Genomic DNA, 17,836 nt, shown 5'->3' on the forward strand with positions numbered 1-17,836 from the left:
TGACAACTAAAGTTTTAAAGCCTGAAGACAATCTCCAAAATCTATTTCAGTTGTTCTTTTGCTATCTCCTGTTCTACTTTATTTTTATATTACTTGTCAGTGCTACTCACATTCTTGAAAACAAATTCTTTTTCTAACTATTTCTTCTCTGTAAAAAAGCAAGAATAAAGGAAAACAAAGCAGTAAACTAGTTGTCTAACCTTTATTTATGGATGAGATGCTGGAAGAGGAGTCAAAGGATCAAAGATCCTGTTCCCAGTTATTCCATGTTGCGAGAACCCTGTACTTCATTGCCTTTATCTGCAAAACATGGAAAATAATATTTACGCACATTTTAATACACTTCCTGTGTAATCAATTTAATTTCAAGAAACATTATAAGCAATTAATTACATTTACTTTGCTTTTACATACCATTTCCATTTATTGTGTTTAGCTTATCTGAGCCTTAGGGAAAAGATACTGTAACACCACCAACTTTCTGTAGATCTTCGGCACTGGTCATAAATATATGAAACAACAAAGTATCCTGGTTTCCAAGTTTATGCCAGACACCCAGGTGTGACTACTGATTAGCAAATTCAGCATTTTGAGAGAAGAAGAAAAGACATGTTTAACAGGGTCTTAAAAGTTTAGTTTATGCCAATGTAGCTTCAAGGAAAATATTTAAAATACATTCTTCATCACGCTTGCAAAAATGGCCCCTTTAAATTTCCAGAATGTATTTGGGTGCCAAGGTCTATGAAATGATCACCTAATGCACAGACTTAAGCTTGTCTCCTATGCAGAAAAATAACAAGAGTTAAATAGTCATCACGTTCAAAATTATTACAGCATTTAGTCCTTCTATGTTTCCAAGAGAGCTAAACCAAGCAAAATTAGGAAGTGTACAAAGAAAGGACAGTGCCAGACTTGCACTGGTTGCAATAATCTAGTTTAAAGATGATTTTTTTATATTCATGATATTCTGCAAGTAGTTTAGTCATATAAGTAGAATTTGACACTGCTGTGTGTTTGGTTTACAATTTATATTTCTATGAAAATCTTAGTATAAAGCTAAGCAGCAGACCCACTCCAAAGGCTAAGTAATAAACCACTCAAAAATTTAAAATAGATTATTATGAAAGAAAAATCATCACACTGCTGAACGGATTTGTAGTGCTTTTAGAACATGCACTATTCTCCCTCGTGTCAAGGATATACTAAAACTGAAAAAGGTACACACAGCAATGACAATGACTGATTTATTCCATATCAGAAATAATTGATTTGATTACATCTTTATTCTAGAAAAGAGACAATCAACATGGCAAAGATAGACATAGAACACATGAAAAAATTAATAAAAAGTAAAGGCTTAGCTTATCTTACAATATAAATATTACTTGCATCAAATGAAACTAGGAGGTATCGAGTTCAGTAAGAAAGATATTTATTTACACATTGTGTGAAAAACTCTTTACCACAGGATGCTGTGGATAATAACAGCTTACACGTGTTCAAGAACAATTCTGGAAAGACTTGTCAGTTTCACCAAGAAAAAACCAGAGAGCTATTAAACTGAAAAAAACCCCAAAATCACAATTGTCTGAGGAAGACTCTCTCACAGATTAGTGGATACCGTCAGAGTATTCAGTTCTGTTATTATGTCCTTTTTTGATGGCTACTAATGACTGCTCAAAGAGATATGATGTCAGGATACTTACTTTTGAGTCAGTAAACTCACATCAGGTGCAATTTACAGAGAATAGGCTACATGAATTTATGTCTTTTGTGAGCACATCCAGCTGTTCTTTTCAAATGAAATAGCCTCATCATAAGAAATACTATGCTGCAGTAAAAATGATTAATTTACCTTAAAATCTATTTTGACTACTAAAATTCTGCATTACCACAAAATGTAAGCCAAACCAACTACGAAACAAACTCTGTGATGAGGGTATGGACATCTTTCAAATGCCAGCTTTTAGAGATCTTCTGGCCTACTTACATGAGACAAGTTTCACTTAGCAGGAGAACTTTTGCTTCATTTTTCACATTGTACTCTTTGCTGTCACATGGAGAAATCAGAATGGGTTTCAATGACTTAACAATACGACAATTTGGTTTGAACAAGTACTTCTATGAATCCTAATTCTTGTGAAATTTGATTACTTCTAGTATGGTAGAGGCAGAATCCTTAGAAGAAAATGGCAGCACACACAGAGAGATTTGATCACTGAGGCAAAATGAACGTAGCTTTCAGCTCAAAGCAATGCAAGATTATTGTGCAGAATATGTCCACTTCAGTATAATTCAAAATGCTAAAAGTCATTAAGAATCCCAAAGTTTTGTATATAATATAGTGTATGAATATCTGTAATATCTGAAGGGCTCTAAAAGGAAGGCATTTTACAAGCTCTAAAAAGTTGAACTTTTTCTTCAAAAACTGATTTAGCTGTATTTGTTTATATGTGTAATAAAATGTCTTTTTGACTTCAAGATGTGGGTAGTTCTGCTTTTCCATTGCATATGTGAATATAATCTATTTTTGTGCTGCAAGTAGCACTATATACTTGGTATGGAAAACAAAAATCACATAGCAATTTGTCAATGGCTATTTACTTTCTTTTTAAAGAAGGTCGTATTGTGACTGACACATTATTGGAGAAGACTGATGGGAAGAAGAATTTTATTCACAAAAATGAAGAAAACTTGTTTTTACAAAATAATGAATCATGCAATCCCATTACACAGAAGACTCAAATCTTTCTCCAGTAAGTTTTGGAATCTGAATTATATGTCCAGTAGAAAATAAAGCCCATGAAAATTCAAGTTGAAGTGAATCAAAGTTTGCATGTTGCAAAGCTTCTGTCTACCAAATTATAAAATATTTATAAAACAATTTTAAAATATTACCGTACTAATTCAGAAATTTCCTAATAAATTTTTCAGATAAGTAACGTCAGTTTTGAGTTCCTCAACTAAGCTCTTCTAACTTTTCTCTTTATTAGAATTAACTATGGCATAAATCTTTCTACTACATCAGCACACAGAAAAACACCATGCAAGATTTTTTATCCACCCATGCCACTTGCAATAGTAGAACCTAGTCTAAAGCTTTCCAAACAACACTTTCACTCTATAACAAACATAAACAAAAATTTAAAAGGAAAACTAGCCATTGTAAGAGTAGAGAAAAATCCAAGAAAGTCAATCGCAAGGTTCCACCACTGAAATGGAAATAAAATGTGTTCCAGGTACGTATGGTTTTAGATACGTAAAATGTCTACAAAGAAACCGCCACTCTCTGATGTCTTCCTCTGTTGAAAAAGTTATCTGCAGCATTCAACTACAAAATGCACTCAGATTTAAAAACCCTTGATACTGTAAACTCTGGTAGGCAGACACCACTTACTACTAGGTGTCTTCAAAATCAATCATGTTATTACCTTTAATGAATGAAAAGTAGAAAAATTGTACCAAGTAGCTTCTTCTAAAGTAAATCCAATCCTTCTCTCACCCCAAAATGGGACAGCTTCCATCTTTTCCAGCCTTGAAATCAGATGGAGACTGAAAGAAGCAATTTCCCAATTCAATTTTTTTAGTTAGTGCAGAAATGGAAGGTACCCATGGAACGCAACAGCCTGTCTTCCCTCTGCTTTCCTAGAACCCTAGTCACCTGTTACTTTCCAGAACAATATGAAAGAGTCACCACAGAGCAAATAAGCTGCCAATAAGCAAATGGGGAAGGGAAGGAGAAAACTCAGGAGGGTAAGAAGCAAAAGCTTAAGCTTCATCCTGATGAAAAACAGTCTAAGAATGTTGCTAAATACTGATATGTAAACTTTTATCCCCCTTTGAAGTCATAGCTATTAAAAAGGAAACCAATATTCAGGAGTTCTTCTGAAATCTTCCCCTCTAGTTTCTAAACAAAACTAACAAAAAAACCTGCCACACATAAAAAGATGATAAGCCAAAGACTGGATCTTCCAAGCGACTAACAGAGACTATGACTTCAGATTTTAAAACAACACTTGTGAAATCATCATCTTCCATAAAATAAGAGCTGCTTGACAGGCACCCTTTCTTTATACTCTAAACCTCAAAAGACACCAAAGAACTTCCCTACTTAGATGAACACCACAGCCTGTGAACTCAGCTGATCTGCAGAAAATAACTCAAGGGTTTTGCCAGATCAAAAGCTGAACCCAGGCCAACAAACATTGAACACACTGCATAAAAAGGGAAGGTTTATGTAATATGTGAATTATCCCCATTCAAAGCACTAATAAGGCCTCCTTTAATACTGTGTGATGTCTTAGTACTATCCTGTCAGATAAAGTAAGTAAAAGCTAAAGAAAAAAACCGTACAGATCTAGAAAGCATGACTGGTAAAAAAATAACGGGTAGCTTGTTATGATGAGACAGGAGATTAAACAGTGACCTTGCTACAGTTACCAGCTATGTGGAAATGCACACAAGACTGTAAAAGGAGAGTAACAAACTGTTTGATGGCTCTATGAGCATGGTGATAAAATATAGTAGTCCCACATAGCAATCAGTTTGATTCAGACTGGTGTTGAGGAAACCATTTCTAGCCTCCCCACACCACTGGAGACTATAGGCAATATAATCACACATTTATTAAGAATTATCCTGCCTTGTACTGTGAAGATCAACAAGACCTTCCTTCCAACTCCTGTCAAGTAATGTGAAATGTAAACCACAAAGAAGAGCAAAAGAGATTAAATAATTTCTTTCTACTATACAGCAAAAGCTGAGATGCATCTGTATTAAGTAGGAAGATGAATATATGTATGTATTCTGCCATTGGTGTGACAGACATACATATTTTTAAACTATTGCCAACACACAGCAGTACAGCAACTTGATTTATTATATGCAAATTCTTCTGCATTGTTGCTAAACAGTACACTGGTCCAAAGTTACTAAAATACTTAAAAAACTATACATTATGTAAACAAAACATAAATAAGACAGCATAGTTCTTTGTACATATAGTTTAGTACAGATTGTTAGGAAATCATGAGTATGTACAATTCTATCCATAGACTGCATTTTTACAATGCATAAATATTTTTTTTACAGCAACAAATCAGAAATAAATTTGACAAATAAAAAGGAGATATACACTGTCATAAACACACTGGCAAACAGTCCATAGTGTAAGATGAAACATGTGCAAAAGGCTAGATTTCTCCAAACTAAAATGTTTAATGGACTCACTGGTAATCTCTGAAATCTTTACTCAAGAACTCTGAAAGCTTTTCTCTGACAAACTAAATACATTTTATTTTGTTCTAATCCCCACAGGTAAACAGCAATTAACTGTAATGTTAAGCAACCGAGTAAATAACTGTTTCAAACAATGTCAGAAATTATTCAACAGTTCCAAAGTCAGAAGAATCCCCAAAATTTCAAAGTGGCTCATTTATGGTAAATTCAAGATGCAGCTTTGTCAGGTTTGTCAAGGCAAGATGACTGAGAGGCATGGAAGGCAATGGTAGGACTTCTGCTTGTAGACACAACAGGAGGCAGAAATGAAGATGGAGATGAAACTTTTGATGCTGGAGTATTTATAGCATTTAAAATAGCTCCCTCTGGACTGACCAACAGTTTTTTGATAGAAGTGTCTAAGTGAAACACTGAAGTGTTGCTTGGTAAATGAGAGCTTGGAGGACAAACAGCAGGAATCACAGAAGATGTAGCTACAACATTAACAGGAGATTTTATCACTGAAGACACAGGAAGTGTTGCTGCAGATGGTGGAGTACAAGTGCTAGCTGGAGTACTAAATATGTGGGGTGTTGCATGTACAACAGGTAAAGTGTCTGCAGAGCCAAAGGAGTTCACAATTTTTGTAGAGCTTTTCAAAGGATGCTTTGACATTTGCCAACTTAATGAATTACTTGGTGCTAGCATGATTTTTGAGGTTATTGGATTAACAGTGGGTACACCTTGAGCCTCTTGACCATAGCTAACAGCTAATGGAGAAGTCTGTTTTGTATTACATGAGAGAAGAAGAACGTGGCTGCCAGCTCCAAGGCCTTGTGGTGGAACAACAAAACGAGTACCATTAATCATTATCTGAGTTCCAGGTGCCAAAGGCATACAGGTATTAATGAGTATTTTCTGTTGAACGCAAGGTTCATTCAAATGACCTCCTGCCTTGCTTGTTATAGTTGGTGATGTTGCAGACATCTGAAGATTAGAAGCACAAGGGTAAGCATGACTTTGTTTCTCTACACTGGGAGGCACCTGCTGGCATTGTATGGAAGAAACATTGGGAAAACTAACGACTTTACCTGTATTTGGTGGTGGAGAGGGCAACACACTCTGAAGTTTGTGAAAACCTGCATTACTTGGCATAGCAGCTGAAACTCCTGATGGCTGAAACTGAAGTAATGTAGGCAACTGGCTTTTTGGTACAGGAGGAGGAGCTGAAACTGCTGCCAGTTGAGGAACTGTATGTAACACTTTGTGGGGTGCAGCTACAGATCCAGGTAAGCTAATGACTGGAAACTGCAAAGCAGATGCTAGGTTTTGAGGAGGTACTGCTGGTTGTGTTGTTGAAATCAGCACAGATGATGCAAGATGTCCTGTTTTCACAGTTGATATACCCACAGTATTTCCAACATTTGGTGTACACAGTCGATTACCCAGAACTGGCCTTATTCTTGAGGGATTGCTTCCACCAATCAAGACAGTGGGCCATGTCCCAGAAAAAGTTGCACTTGATGTTACTGAAACAGATTCCTCACATGCATTTGCTGTTGTTACTGTAGAGGCATTTTCAGCTTTTGTTGTAATATGTACAGGTTCATTACCTGACACAGCACTTTGACTCATAAAATTTGGAACAGGGACCAAAGTACTACTACTTGTCAAAGACAGTGCCAAGCCCATGCTCCTTCTGTCTTCTCCCTTAGAGACAGCAGAGTGCAATATATTAACTGCTGGAGCCTGTTGTGCACTGCCTTTGGTATTTACAATGGTTTGACCTATATTTAGTCCAATTTTCACATCTTTTACTTGAGCAATTTTTGGTGATGAATTTATTCTTATTGGTGCTCCTACGGTAGATGGGATCAGAACCAAATGTGGTTGCTCTGTGGCACTAACAAAGCTTTTGCTTAGGGAGGAAGGAAGATTATGTTTCAATGACTCTGCAACTAGATTGGTCATTGATGAGCCATTAGCAATTTGTGTGTTAATGAAAACTAACTTCTGGGTATTAACACCAGTGGATGCTGGAGAGGGTATAATACCAACTCCTGATGGCCCACAGTGCGATAAAATGGGTGGATTTGCGACTAATGTAAGTTTCTGCACTTGAGTACCAGTGATTAAATCTCCAATGCCTGCCGAATTAGACTCAGATTGTATAACAGGATTTATTTTAGTATCACTTTGTTGCTGCACAGAGGTATTTGGACTTAAAACAGTGCTATTTTGTCCAATGCTCATCACACTAACAGGACTGCTTGGAGTTGCTGACATCAAACTGCTAGCTAACGAAATGGAAGACAATGTAGGAGGGGACACATAGCTGGTGTTTGCTATTATGTGACTCAAAGTGCCTCCAACAGCAGGCTGCTGTAATGTGAACTTTATATTTTTCTCCACTGCCTGGGTAAAATCAGCTGGGAAAGTTGGAATGTTAACAGAAGAAGCTGTTGAGGGGGCACATCCAGAAAGAGGTGATTGTCCATTATATGGGAGACCAGACATGGCTGTTGCTACAGATGGAAGAGCAGAGAATGATAATGTGGTGGTTTTTGGCACAAGAAAGGCCTGAATTTGAGGTGTGTAAGTTAAAACTGAACTGGAAGGTAAACTACTAGGTGAAACCAGGTCTGGGTTTGTTCGCACTTTAACAATTCCTGTGTTTCCACCTCGTGTTGTGACCAGAATAGACTGTGATTCTCTTATACACACGGTCTTCAGCTCTTGCCTAGTTTCGAAGGAATCAGTTGTCTGCTGTGATGTGAGAGAGGCAGAAGCGGTGTTTGTAGACCCACTTGGTGCTGGTGGTGGTATCAAAGACTGGCTAGCTGTGGAAAGAGCAGGTGAAGTCAAAGACACAGGGAATGTGGCAGCTGAAACTGTAGTCTTGATTTTGTGAGTTTCAGTTTGGCTCACTTTAATTGTTGATGAGAGCAAGTTATCTGCAGAAGTCACAGCATGCAAGGCTTGTGTAGTGTTCAGGGTATCAGTAACTTGTGACAAGTGGGTAATATTTTTCTTAAAAGTTGTACTAGGTGGCCAAGTGGTAGAATTTGCAGGGCCTGTTACCACAACTGGTGTTAAAGAAACACTGATATTTGGTATTTCTGGTAAAGTTGTACAGCGCAGCTCAGATGATTTTTGCTGTAGTGACTGAATGTCCTTGGACACAGTATTTCCCTCCTTCTGCTGAATAAGAAAATTCTTAGGTAAAATAAGAACTTGTTGCATGACTTTTTCTCCAGTTTTAGGGTCAATCACAGGTTGCATTTGAATTTTCACGGAGCTCTTGTGAAGGTCTATTGGCACACAGTAGCCATTTGGCATTCTGTACACCATTTGCAGAGGAGACTGTGAACTGGTCTGGCAAGGCAATGCTGGTTTTATCAGTGTTGATTCCAAAGGTGGTGACACTGGCTTTTCAGAAGTAGATTCATTTATGCCTGGGGGAGGTGACAGTCGACTTGTTAAGGTCACTTTGTTCCCAGTATTCTTGGCAAGCAAGGCCTGGATGGGTTTGGTCCCTTTCAGAAAGTTTGATACCGATGTTGCAGGATCTGTCAATGAAAACAATTCTAGAGTTGACCCTTCCAATTGTTTCAGCTCAGTCAAACAGCTATCTGGCTGCAGGCTACTTTCTGAACTCTGGACTACAGCCTCATTAGTGCTCAGTTTAGCTTTCTTCCTTGGTGGAAGCTCATCAGTGCTTTCATCCAGACAACTACTTTGCTTGGACTGTCGTTTAACACACTTGGGCAGTGTTTTCTGTATTTCTTTTGAAGCTGATTCTTTTTTCAGAATTCTGTTTTTTCCTGCAGGTAAATTCATCTCTAATATATTCATTTCATCTGCAAGGATATTAAAACAGAAACTGCGTTTTACATGTTTGCAATTGATAACTCTATCTAACAATTTTACAGTCTCTGCCTAGGGCAAAATGCAAGTGTGCAAGTATAAGGATATGTGGAAGGAGAATGTCAGCTTCTTTAAGGACATCCGGTCAGGGACATTTTTCAATGCAACAAGGAGGTAACTGGGAAAGAAGGAAGGAATAAACAGCAAGCTAGGCTACCTCAAGGAAAAAAGGGAGAAGCCAGGAAAAAAAAAATATAGACAGATCTAACAAAACAAACATGGACACAAGGACAAGAAACAACCTTACCAATCACACCAACTGATGGGCTATGAAGAAATTGCAGGTGCCCCTTCCAGGAAGATCAAGCTGGACTCTGCAAATGATATGAAATGAGGGGGATCCTGGACCCTGGGCTGGGAGAGGTGAGGGAACTGGTAGAGCTACACAAGCCCATGAAGGGGTGTGCAGAGGAAGGGGCGGATGCAAGGACAAAGCAGGAGGTCGTAGCCTGTGTGCCTGGTGCCAGCTGCTAGATGCTCAATCTTCCTCAAATCCAGTGTGTGGGGAAGCAAATCTCAAACCAGAAGAGCCAGTGAGCAGGGGAGGCTAGGGTATGGGCTGGCACACCAGGTGGACTTGTCAGTGTGGGGTGCCTGTGGGACAACTGTGGGAGTACCATATTTTTCATAGTAAGAACTGAGCTGGAGCAGCCAGAGAGCAGGGGATGCATCAAGTGGGTAAGAGGTCCCATGATGCAGAGTGCTGGGTGGACAGAAGGGCTGTGCACTGAGGTTTTGGCAAGGTTGTGTCAGTGTGAGGCTGCAGAGGCCTTCTCTGAGAAGAGGCCAGGATTTGCTTTGTGCCAGACACAGCTGTCTCCAAAACAGATCCACTGCAGGACATTGATGAGCCCATCAGCAACCAAGGCTAGTGATGTCTCATGGAAAATGCTGCACATAAGAGTGTGACAGAGGAGTGAGGAAAAAAATGTAGGAGAAACAACTCTGTAGTCATGAAGGTCAGTGAAGAAGGAAGGGAAAGAAGTGCTCTAGGTACTGGAATGGATTACCCTACAACTTGTGAAAACCATGGTTAAGTAGGTTGACCCCCTCCCATAAGGTGCTATGCTGGAGGAGATATATACGTTGCAGGCTGTTGAAGTCTCCATCCCACAATAGGTGAATATGCCCTGAGGGAAGCTGCAGCCCAAGAGAGTCTATACTGGATCAGGCTCCTGACAGCAGCTATGGCTTATGAGGGACACATACTATAGCAGTCTTACACTGGGGGATTCTAGTCCATGGAGAGGACCCACTCTGCAGCACTTCATGAAGGACTGTATCCCAGGGGAGGGAACCCACATCGGAGCACTGCAAAAAGTGTGATGAAGAATCAGTAGAGATCAAGTGTTATGAACTGACCTCAAACTCCAGTTGTCATTGCTCCTCTGCCACTTGACAAGGGAGAAGGTAGAAGAATTAGAAATGAAGTTGAGCCTGGGAAGAAGGTGGAGCTGGAAGGGCGGTGTGTGTGTGTTTTAGTTGTCTTTGTTTCTCACCATTCTGCTCTATTTTTAACAATGAATTTTCCCAAAGTGCATCTGTTTTGCACATGTCAGTAACTGGTGAAAGATCTCCCTGTATATATCTTGACTCATGAGCTTTACCATCTTATTTTCTCTCTGTATCTCGTTATGGAACAAGAGTGACAGAGTGGCTGGGTGGGTGTCTGGTAGCCAGCCAAGGTCAACCCATCATACACATAAATTCTGAGCAGGTCTACTATGCTATCACAGAAATAGTTAAGCACAAAAATAGTAAAAACCTGCATTAAGCAGAATTTTTATCTTGGTCTTGTCTGCCCTCTTCTAGTCTCATCCACACGTATCAGACAGGCATGCCAAGTTATTTCAGCATTATCACAGTAGTAGTGAAGTTTAAAAGTAGGATACAAGTTTGCATGGGAAAATTAAGCTCCTGAATCAAGTTCATACTATCAAATTTTACTAAATACTTACCATTGTCTGAGTGATGTTTTTTGGGGACTTCCACATGTTCTGCAGAATCCGAAGATTTACCGCATGCTACTGCAAAAGAATCTTTGCCAGAATCAACTTCACTTTCATCATTCCTCCACAATTCTCTGGTAAATTTATCATTGTTTGGATGTCTTTTAAAGTCATCGTAGTCCTTCTTCAATCTAGACCTTGAAAATAACAAAGCCAACTTTACTAAAAAACCACACTGTTTTTAACATTTACATTTTTAACATATTGCATTTGCTGCCACACAAAAAGTTGGTGGAGAATTAATTGTCTACACTCTTAAAAAGTTTCTCGTAGCTTTCTCTGCAAGTCTCTAAAACCCTGAAAATGTGAAGTGACAGTAACTTCTCTTCTCTTACAAACCTGAATTTTGTGTCATTAAGTCCTCTAACAAAAAGCAAAAAGACTGAGTCAAATATGATCATCACTGCTATACTGCACCCATCTTCTGTTTCTTCCTTCATCTTGTATTGTGATAAACATACCCATGTGGACTTGAGCATTAAACATAAAAAGTCTGCTCCTTCCTCTGAAGGCATATCTCAACTAGAGAATTAAGTAAACCTTGTTTTTCTTAAATGCATCATGCTTTTGGCCCAGCTAGGAGACTATAACATAAGTTTCTCCTTTAAGAAAACTGTCTTATCTCTGGGCTGTAAGAACAGCAGCCACTGTAATTTCCTTCCATAGGTTCACACTCCTTTAAAGACTGTATATACAATACAGAGCTGCTTTACTAATTTGAACACCACTCAGGAACACATTCACTTACCTTGACACTAGTGCTAAACTGCTACACGTTTCCACTGGCCTTCTTCTAAACCACGTTTAGATGAAATCTAAGGGTTAAGTGTTCTAATATACAAACACAGCAAACTACATGATTCACCTGGTGGTAACTGACTCAATATCCAGGAGGATAATTTAGCAAACAAGTAAACAGCCATTAATATCTTGTGTGGAATAGAATCTAGACTCTAGTCTGGATCTAACCCTTACAACAGTAAGAATAAGATCTTAAATTTACCCATTTTTAGACACTAAAATGTTTCCATTTTGTGCAGCAATGGGCAGCTGCTTCCTGAGGGATGGAGAGGGAGGAGTCAAGCAGGATGTCACAGCTGTCACAGCCTCACATGCCAGCACACCACCCCACCATCCCTGGATGAGGGAGCAGGGCAGGCCTAGTTCAGGCAGCTGAGTTCAACCAAGAGCCCAGATCAACAGGTAAGCTCCCGGTGCTTAAGCAGGTCTGAGGTCAAGCTGGGAAGTCCACAGGTCCAGATCAGGATCAGATCCAGTGATCACTACCAGGGTCAGGACCCAGCTGAATGATTTCTGGGCAGGCCCACAGTGATGATGCAAGTCTGCGGTCAGTCAGAGCTTCAGTTCAGATCAGAGAGACCCATGGCCAGGCAGGGTAACTGCTGTAGTTGAGCTGGAAACTTGCATTCCTATAGTAGAGACTGAAGGCTGCAGAACAACCTGGAGATCCTGGGCCCATGAGCAGGTGATGTAGGTGGAGGCCCAGGTGCAGCTGGTTAGGGACAGTAAGACCTGTTTACTCACAACTTTGACACTCTGAGAGAAGACAACCTTGAAGTCTCTATGAAGAGGTAGTGTGGACTCCAACTATGTCATTAGAATATTGAGCTTGAAGTCTAGGTGTGGAAGAACTATAGAAAGACACTTGGGAACCGTAGGAGAATATTAGGGAGCCACTACTATACTAAAGCTTTTGGATGGGAATACCTTTTTCTTTGAAGGAACTTCTGCTGTGGGGCCAGTGAATGAGTATGTAGAGTGAGGACAATCAACCTTTCCTATTAAACCTTGCTGCTGTTCAAATACTATTCAACATTATATCCTGTTATAATTTCAAAGAGACCAGAGGACCTTTCAAAAGGGGAAAAAGAGGGATCACAATAGTGCTCCTACTTAAAGACAACAAAAAAGGAAGGAAATCTCTCATTTCATACTGAGGCCTTCCTGCCCAGCTCTTGATGACCTAAAAGGTCAACACTGTAATCCAATTAGTAGATGTTAGTAGCTGACTGTGACACCCTGTAGACATTATAACTTGCAGCCAGGCTTGTGGTGGTGCTGCTGTTTACACCAGCATAAGCCATTTTTACTTAATAGATTTTTTTCCTTTCACATAACACCTTTCTTCACTCTTGTTACTGTTGCTACTAAACTGCCTAGCAGCTGCATAATAAACCCACTGAGACATAGATCTAGCCTCCCTCCACTCATCTCTCTCTCCTACCCATGATTTGTAGGCTGTTTTTCAGCTGGAGCTGTTTATTATGTGTCTGTCCAAACAGTTGTGTTGTGAAAATATATAGGCCAGTACTGCCGAATAAACTAAAGTTACAGCCTAAAGCATACATCCTGAGAAATACAAACTAATCTCAAAAATCATCCTCCACTCTAACTGCATGCTTCTCTAGCTACTAGCACATGTACACTCAAGACCTCAGACACTCAGTTCCAGACTAAAATTTTACTCATATTAGGCACACCTCACATACAGTACTTCTACACACTTTACCCAACAGTCCTACCTTTATATTCTCTAAATACACTTAAGAAACCAGAACCAATAATGGGGACAAAACCATTCCACAGCAAAATTTATATAAAGGATACAACAGTAAACCCTACATACTGGAAACTGAAATTCTTTCTAACAGTAATACTATCTGCCACATTTTCAAAAGGAGTCTTCCTGCCTGATACAGACATGAAGAAACAATTACAGAAACTTGAGTAGAAAGGAATAGAAAAAATAATGTGTACTTTAGTCCATTATTAAAAGCAAAACATTCAGCTTCCTACATTTCCAAATAAAATTTTAATTCATGCATTATATTAATAAAAACAGCTATTACAGAACCGACTCTTAGTAATTTTCTCATGTTTACTGTCTTCGGTGCTATATTGTTAGTTTTTTTTAAATATAATACCTTTTAACACTTTTCAAATTAGTTTTGCACTATCTGTGTAAATTTCTCCTTTCATACTCAACATTTAAGCACCTTCCTAACCTTACCTATTATTTGACACACAAGTCAAGCTTCTAAATCATTACCTAATATTTAAATATCTTTGTGGCAAAACTAAGGTATGATTATAACAACAGTTGCATGGCTAACAGACAAGAACAGCACGAAGCTTCAACACACAACGACACCAAGCTGATATCCATTTTCTCCAGGATTTATAATCTGGGTAGCATCTTCACTGCTATGAATAAATCTAGAAAGGGCAAGTATATCAGTTACTGCTTTACTGATATTTCTTTGACACACCTCATTCATAGAACCATAGAATTGTTTTGGTTGGGAAGGACCTCTAAGATCACCAAGTCCAATCACTAATCTCACCCTGCCAGACGCATTTGAAATTTACAGGGTCACAAAGACCTCAAAAAAATCTTTAAGAATTGCTTTCTGGAGAATTAATTAGCAACCAATTTACATAGCTTTGGACAGTAAGTAGCCTGACAAAGTATTGTAAGAAACCCTGGTCTAGTTTTCTAGATACAGATTTTCATTACCTCGTAACAAAATAAAGAGCAACACAAATCCCAGCTGGATTGTGATACAACTACTGATAAGCACGCTTAAGGATTACAAAGTATTTTAGAGGGAAGAAAAAAAAAATATTAGCAGGTTAGATTCAACTTTATATTTAGAGACAGTAAATATGGAACACAAAATCATTCTTATAACCAAAGCACTGCCAGTGTCTCACTCCTCTCTTCAAAACATTTTCATTTAATAGATCTGAGAAGCCAACTTATTGCTTAGTTTTTTTAAAAGTTAATTTTGTGAAGTTTTCCATGCCATGCACTCTTGTTGTCTAATTACCTGTTTCTTTGAAATGCTTTCATTAGCTTTGGTTCCCATGGTAACAGTTCATTGAGCAATCGTACCAATGTACTATGCAACTCCTTTACCGCTTGCTTCCGGTGGTACCATCTTCCCTGCAAACATAAATAATATTTGTTTATCACTGCATTAAACCTCACTCTTGTTATGTTGTATCAGTATGACAATAATCCTGGTACACTAATACAGCCTATGAGGAGAAAAACTGGAAGAAAATAACATTCACAGTTACCTCTGCCCTTGACCTATGTAAGACATTAATACATTTAAAAAAAAAATTATTCTACGGACAGATAATTTCCTAGTTAAAAAAGCCACATTGCAGGGACGTTCATTTTTTACTGGTCAAACTTAAAAGTAAAGCAGAATCCTATGAACATATCACATGTTCAAAATTATTTAAATGGGTAACCACTATACGCAGTAATCCATTAAGGTCGGAGAAACCAACTATGTACATACATTTCTAACAGAGAGAAAATGACTATGGAAAATCTTACTGTAATATCAATTAACCTAAGTGATGTATTTATTATTATTTGCAAAAAGAGACTTACTGTAATTTTCATGGATAAAAACTACATAGGTTTTGCATTACATTGTGTGCAATTTTTATTTTAAATTATAGGTACAGTTTATTTTTTTAAGAAAATAAGGAATTTTCATGAAAGTCTTACAAATTGGTCATTTATAATGTAACAGACTGCATCAGAGACCAGTTTTCCAACATGTAAGTTTTAAGCTTTCAAATCAAGTATATAATTCAACATGGCTTTCTTTTCTGAACTGATACATCTAATCTCATGATCTTCCATGCTTTAATAAATCTGGAAAAGCTGAAAGAGGACAAAGGACACTGGGAAATGACAATTAGCATGTATACAAAAACAATCATGGTGGCTATAATGCTGCAAAACATATTTCTTAATACTCTTAGATGCCCCTTGCAAATATTTATTCTATTTTTTTTTCTCTAGTTCTTTACTTAGAAGACTGAGTGATGTATTTTTATATATCTATATATATCTGTCAGGCACAAAAATACATGTAGTGTACTCTAGTACTTTTGCCACTCTACTAATTCTGTGTATTTTATGTAAATGAGGATTTTCTCTTGACTTGTCAAAGAGGATGTAAAACAGCAAAGAGGCAATGGTTCTGCAAGAAAAAGGAGACTGGCTTGGGAACATTTGTATTTCACATGCATACTTAGCTTTTGATAGAACTCATATCCTTCACAGCTTTCTGTGGTCCAGTACACCACGAAATGTAGGGCAGGAAAAAGTTGGATTAAGCTTGACACGTCTGCCTTTCAATAGTCTACAATGATTTTTCTTTGGTCCTTGGAATAATTCTGTTCTACATACTTCAGCACATCTCTCCAATGTACAACAATATCAGTCAGGCTCAACACTGGTTGAAGACAATGTATCTATTTTTTAATGGAGACTTATTTACATGTTACATGACAAAACGAATAGCTACTCCTTCAGTCTTCAATAAAAATTACAAAATCAAAGATTCTAAATAGTAAATTATGCTGCATATATAATATGTAATATATACAAAATGTTTCACAGTTTCCAAAGAATGAATTTATATACTACATAGTGTCAGCGGATTGCATAAAAATAAACATGGCAAAAAAGAACAATGCCACAACTATCAGGACACAGAAATACTGTACGCCCATTTGACATAACAAAGAATGGGATGTGTGAACACTCACTAGTGTTAAAAAGATAAGTAAAATTCCTATGGAGTAAAACTAGGAAGAAATTATTAATTTCTGAGACTCATTTATCTTTAAATATGGCTAAGACCTTAGCTTAAATAGAAAAAAAAAAAAGTGTTTATGAGCCTGATGAAAACCAGCTGACCACTGAGTAAACCCTGAAATGAGAACTGTATCGTGCATTGAACAGCCAGACAGAAGGCGGCAGCTTAGTCAAGAGCAGACTTCAAGAACTGACTGGCTTCATTAATGCTTTAAAGAACAAATACAAGCCACTTCTCTCCTTGCTTAGAAAAATAGAAAAAAAAAACCTCTCTAATCTCCTGCCCCCTGAATTCTGGAGCTAGTTTTAAACAAAGTGAGTGTCCTCTGGATATAAACTCTAGAAAACTCCACATTTGCTTCCAAATAATTTTAATATAAATTTTATAGCCATGGCATTTAAAAATGGAAAACTAGTGATTTCCTTATATCCCAATTACACATTTTTCTTACTGCAGTTCAGGAGTGGACAATTAACCTGTCAGTGGAAATACACAAATTTAAACAACAAAAAGAATTTTCTTAGAAACAAGGCACTGAACAAATATAGACCAAAAAAGACCAAACATTACTGTGATTCTGCTGGTTTTCTGTGCCATCACATATGATTTCTGCAAAGCCTAGATGCTACACAAATGTAAAATCCTACTGTTGTGGCAGTTTCCTACAGGCCACCTGATCTGGAAGTGGATGAGGCCTTCTACAAGCAACTGAGAGCTGCCTCACAGTCACAATCCCTGGTCCTCATGGGGGACTTAAACCACCCTGACATTTGCTGGCAAAGCCACTCAGCCAAGCACACACAGTCCAGGAGGTTCCTACAGAATGCTGATGACAACTTTTTCTCACGTCATTGAGGAGACAACAAAGAGAGGTGTGCTGCTGGACCTTGGGCTAACAAATAAAGAAAGGCTGGTTGAGGATGTGAAGTTTGAAGGCAGTTATGCAAGCAGTGACCATGAGATGGCAGAGTTCAAGATCTTACACGGAAGAAGCAGAGCACCAACGAGGAATGTGACCCTGGACTTCAGGTG

The 17,836-nt window shown here is 38.2% G+C and overlaps 1 protein-coding gene across 3 annotated transcripts in view; it reads right to left on the minus strand.

Annotated features, from left to right (window-relative positions):
* Positions 1-1,238: 1,238 nt before the first annotated feature.
* BRD10 (bromodomain containing 10) overlaps positions 1,239-17,836 on the minus strand; it is a 59,980-nt gene continuing 43,382 nt past the window's right edge. For 2 of the 3 annotated variants that reach the window (XM_062017636.1, XM_062017635.1), the window contains 3 exons: positions 15,005-15,120; positions 11,103-11,290; positions 1,242-9,077 (listed from right to left, as the gene is read on the minus strand). In XM_062017636.1, coding sequence (XP_061873620.1) covers positions 5,446-9,077; positions 11,103-11,290; positions 15,005-15,120 — 3,936 coding nt within the window. In that variant the 3' untranslated portion in view covers positions 1,242-5,445. Of the gene's footprint in view, positions 9,078-11,102; positions 11,291-15,004; positions 15,121-17,836 lie in introns of all 3 variants that reach the window. The other variant, XM_062017637.1, reaches the window with a different exon arrangement.

The sequence above is a fragment of the Colius striatus genome, chromosome Z (genome assembly GCF_028858725.1).
Source record: "Colius striatus isolate bColStr4 chromosome Z, bColStr4.1.hap1, whole genome shotgun sequence".
In the NCBI taxonomy this organism is placed as follows: Eukaryota; Metazoa; Chordata; class Aves; order Coliiformes; family Coliidae; genus Colius; species Colius striatus.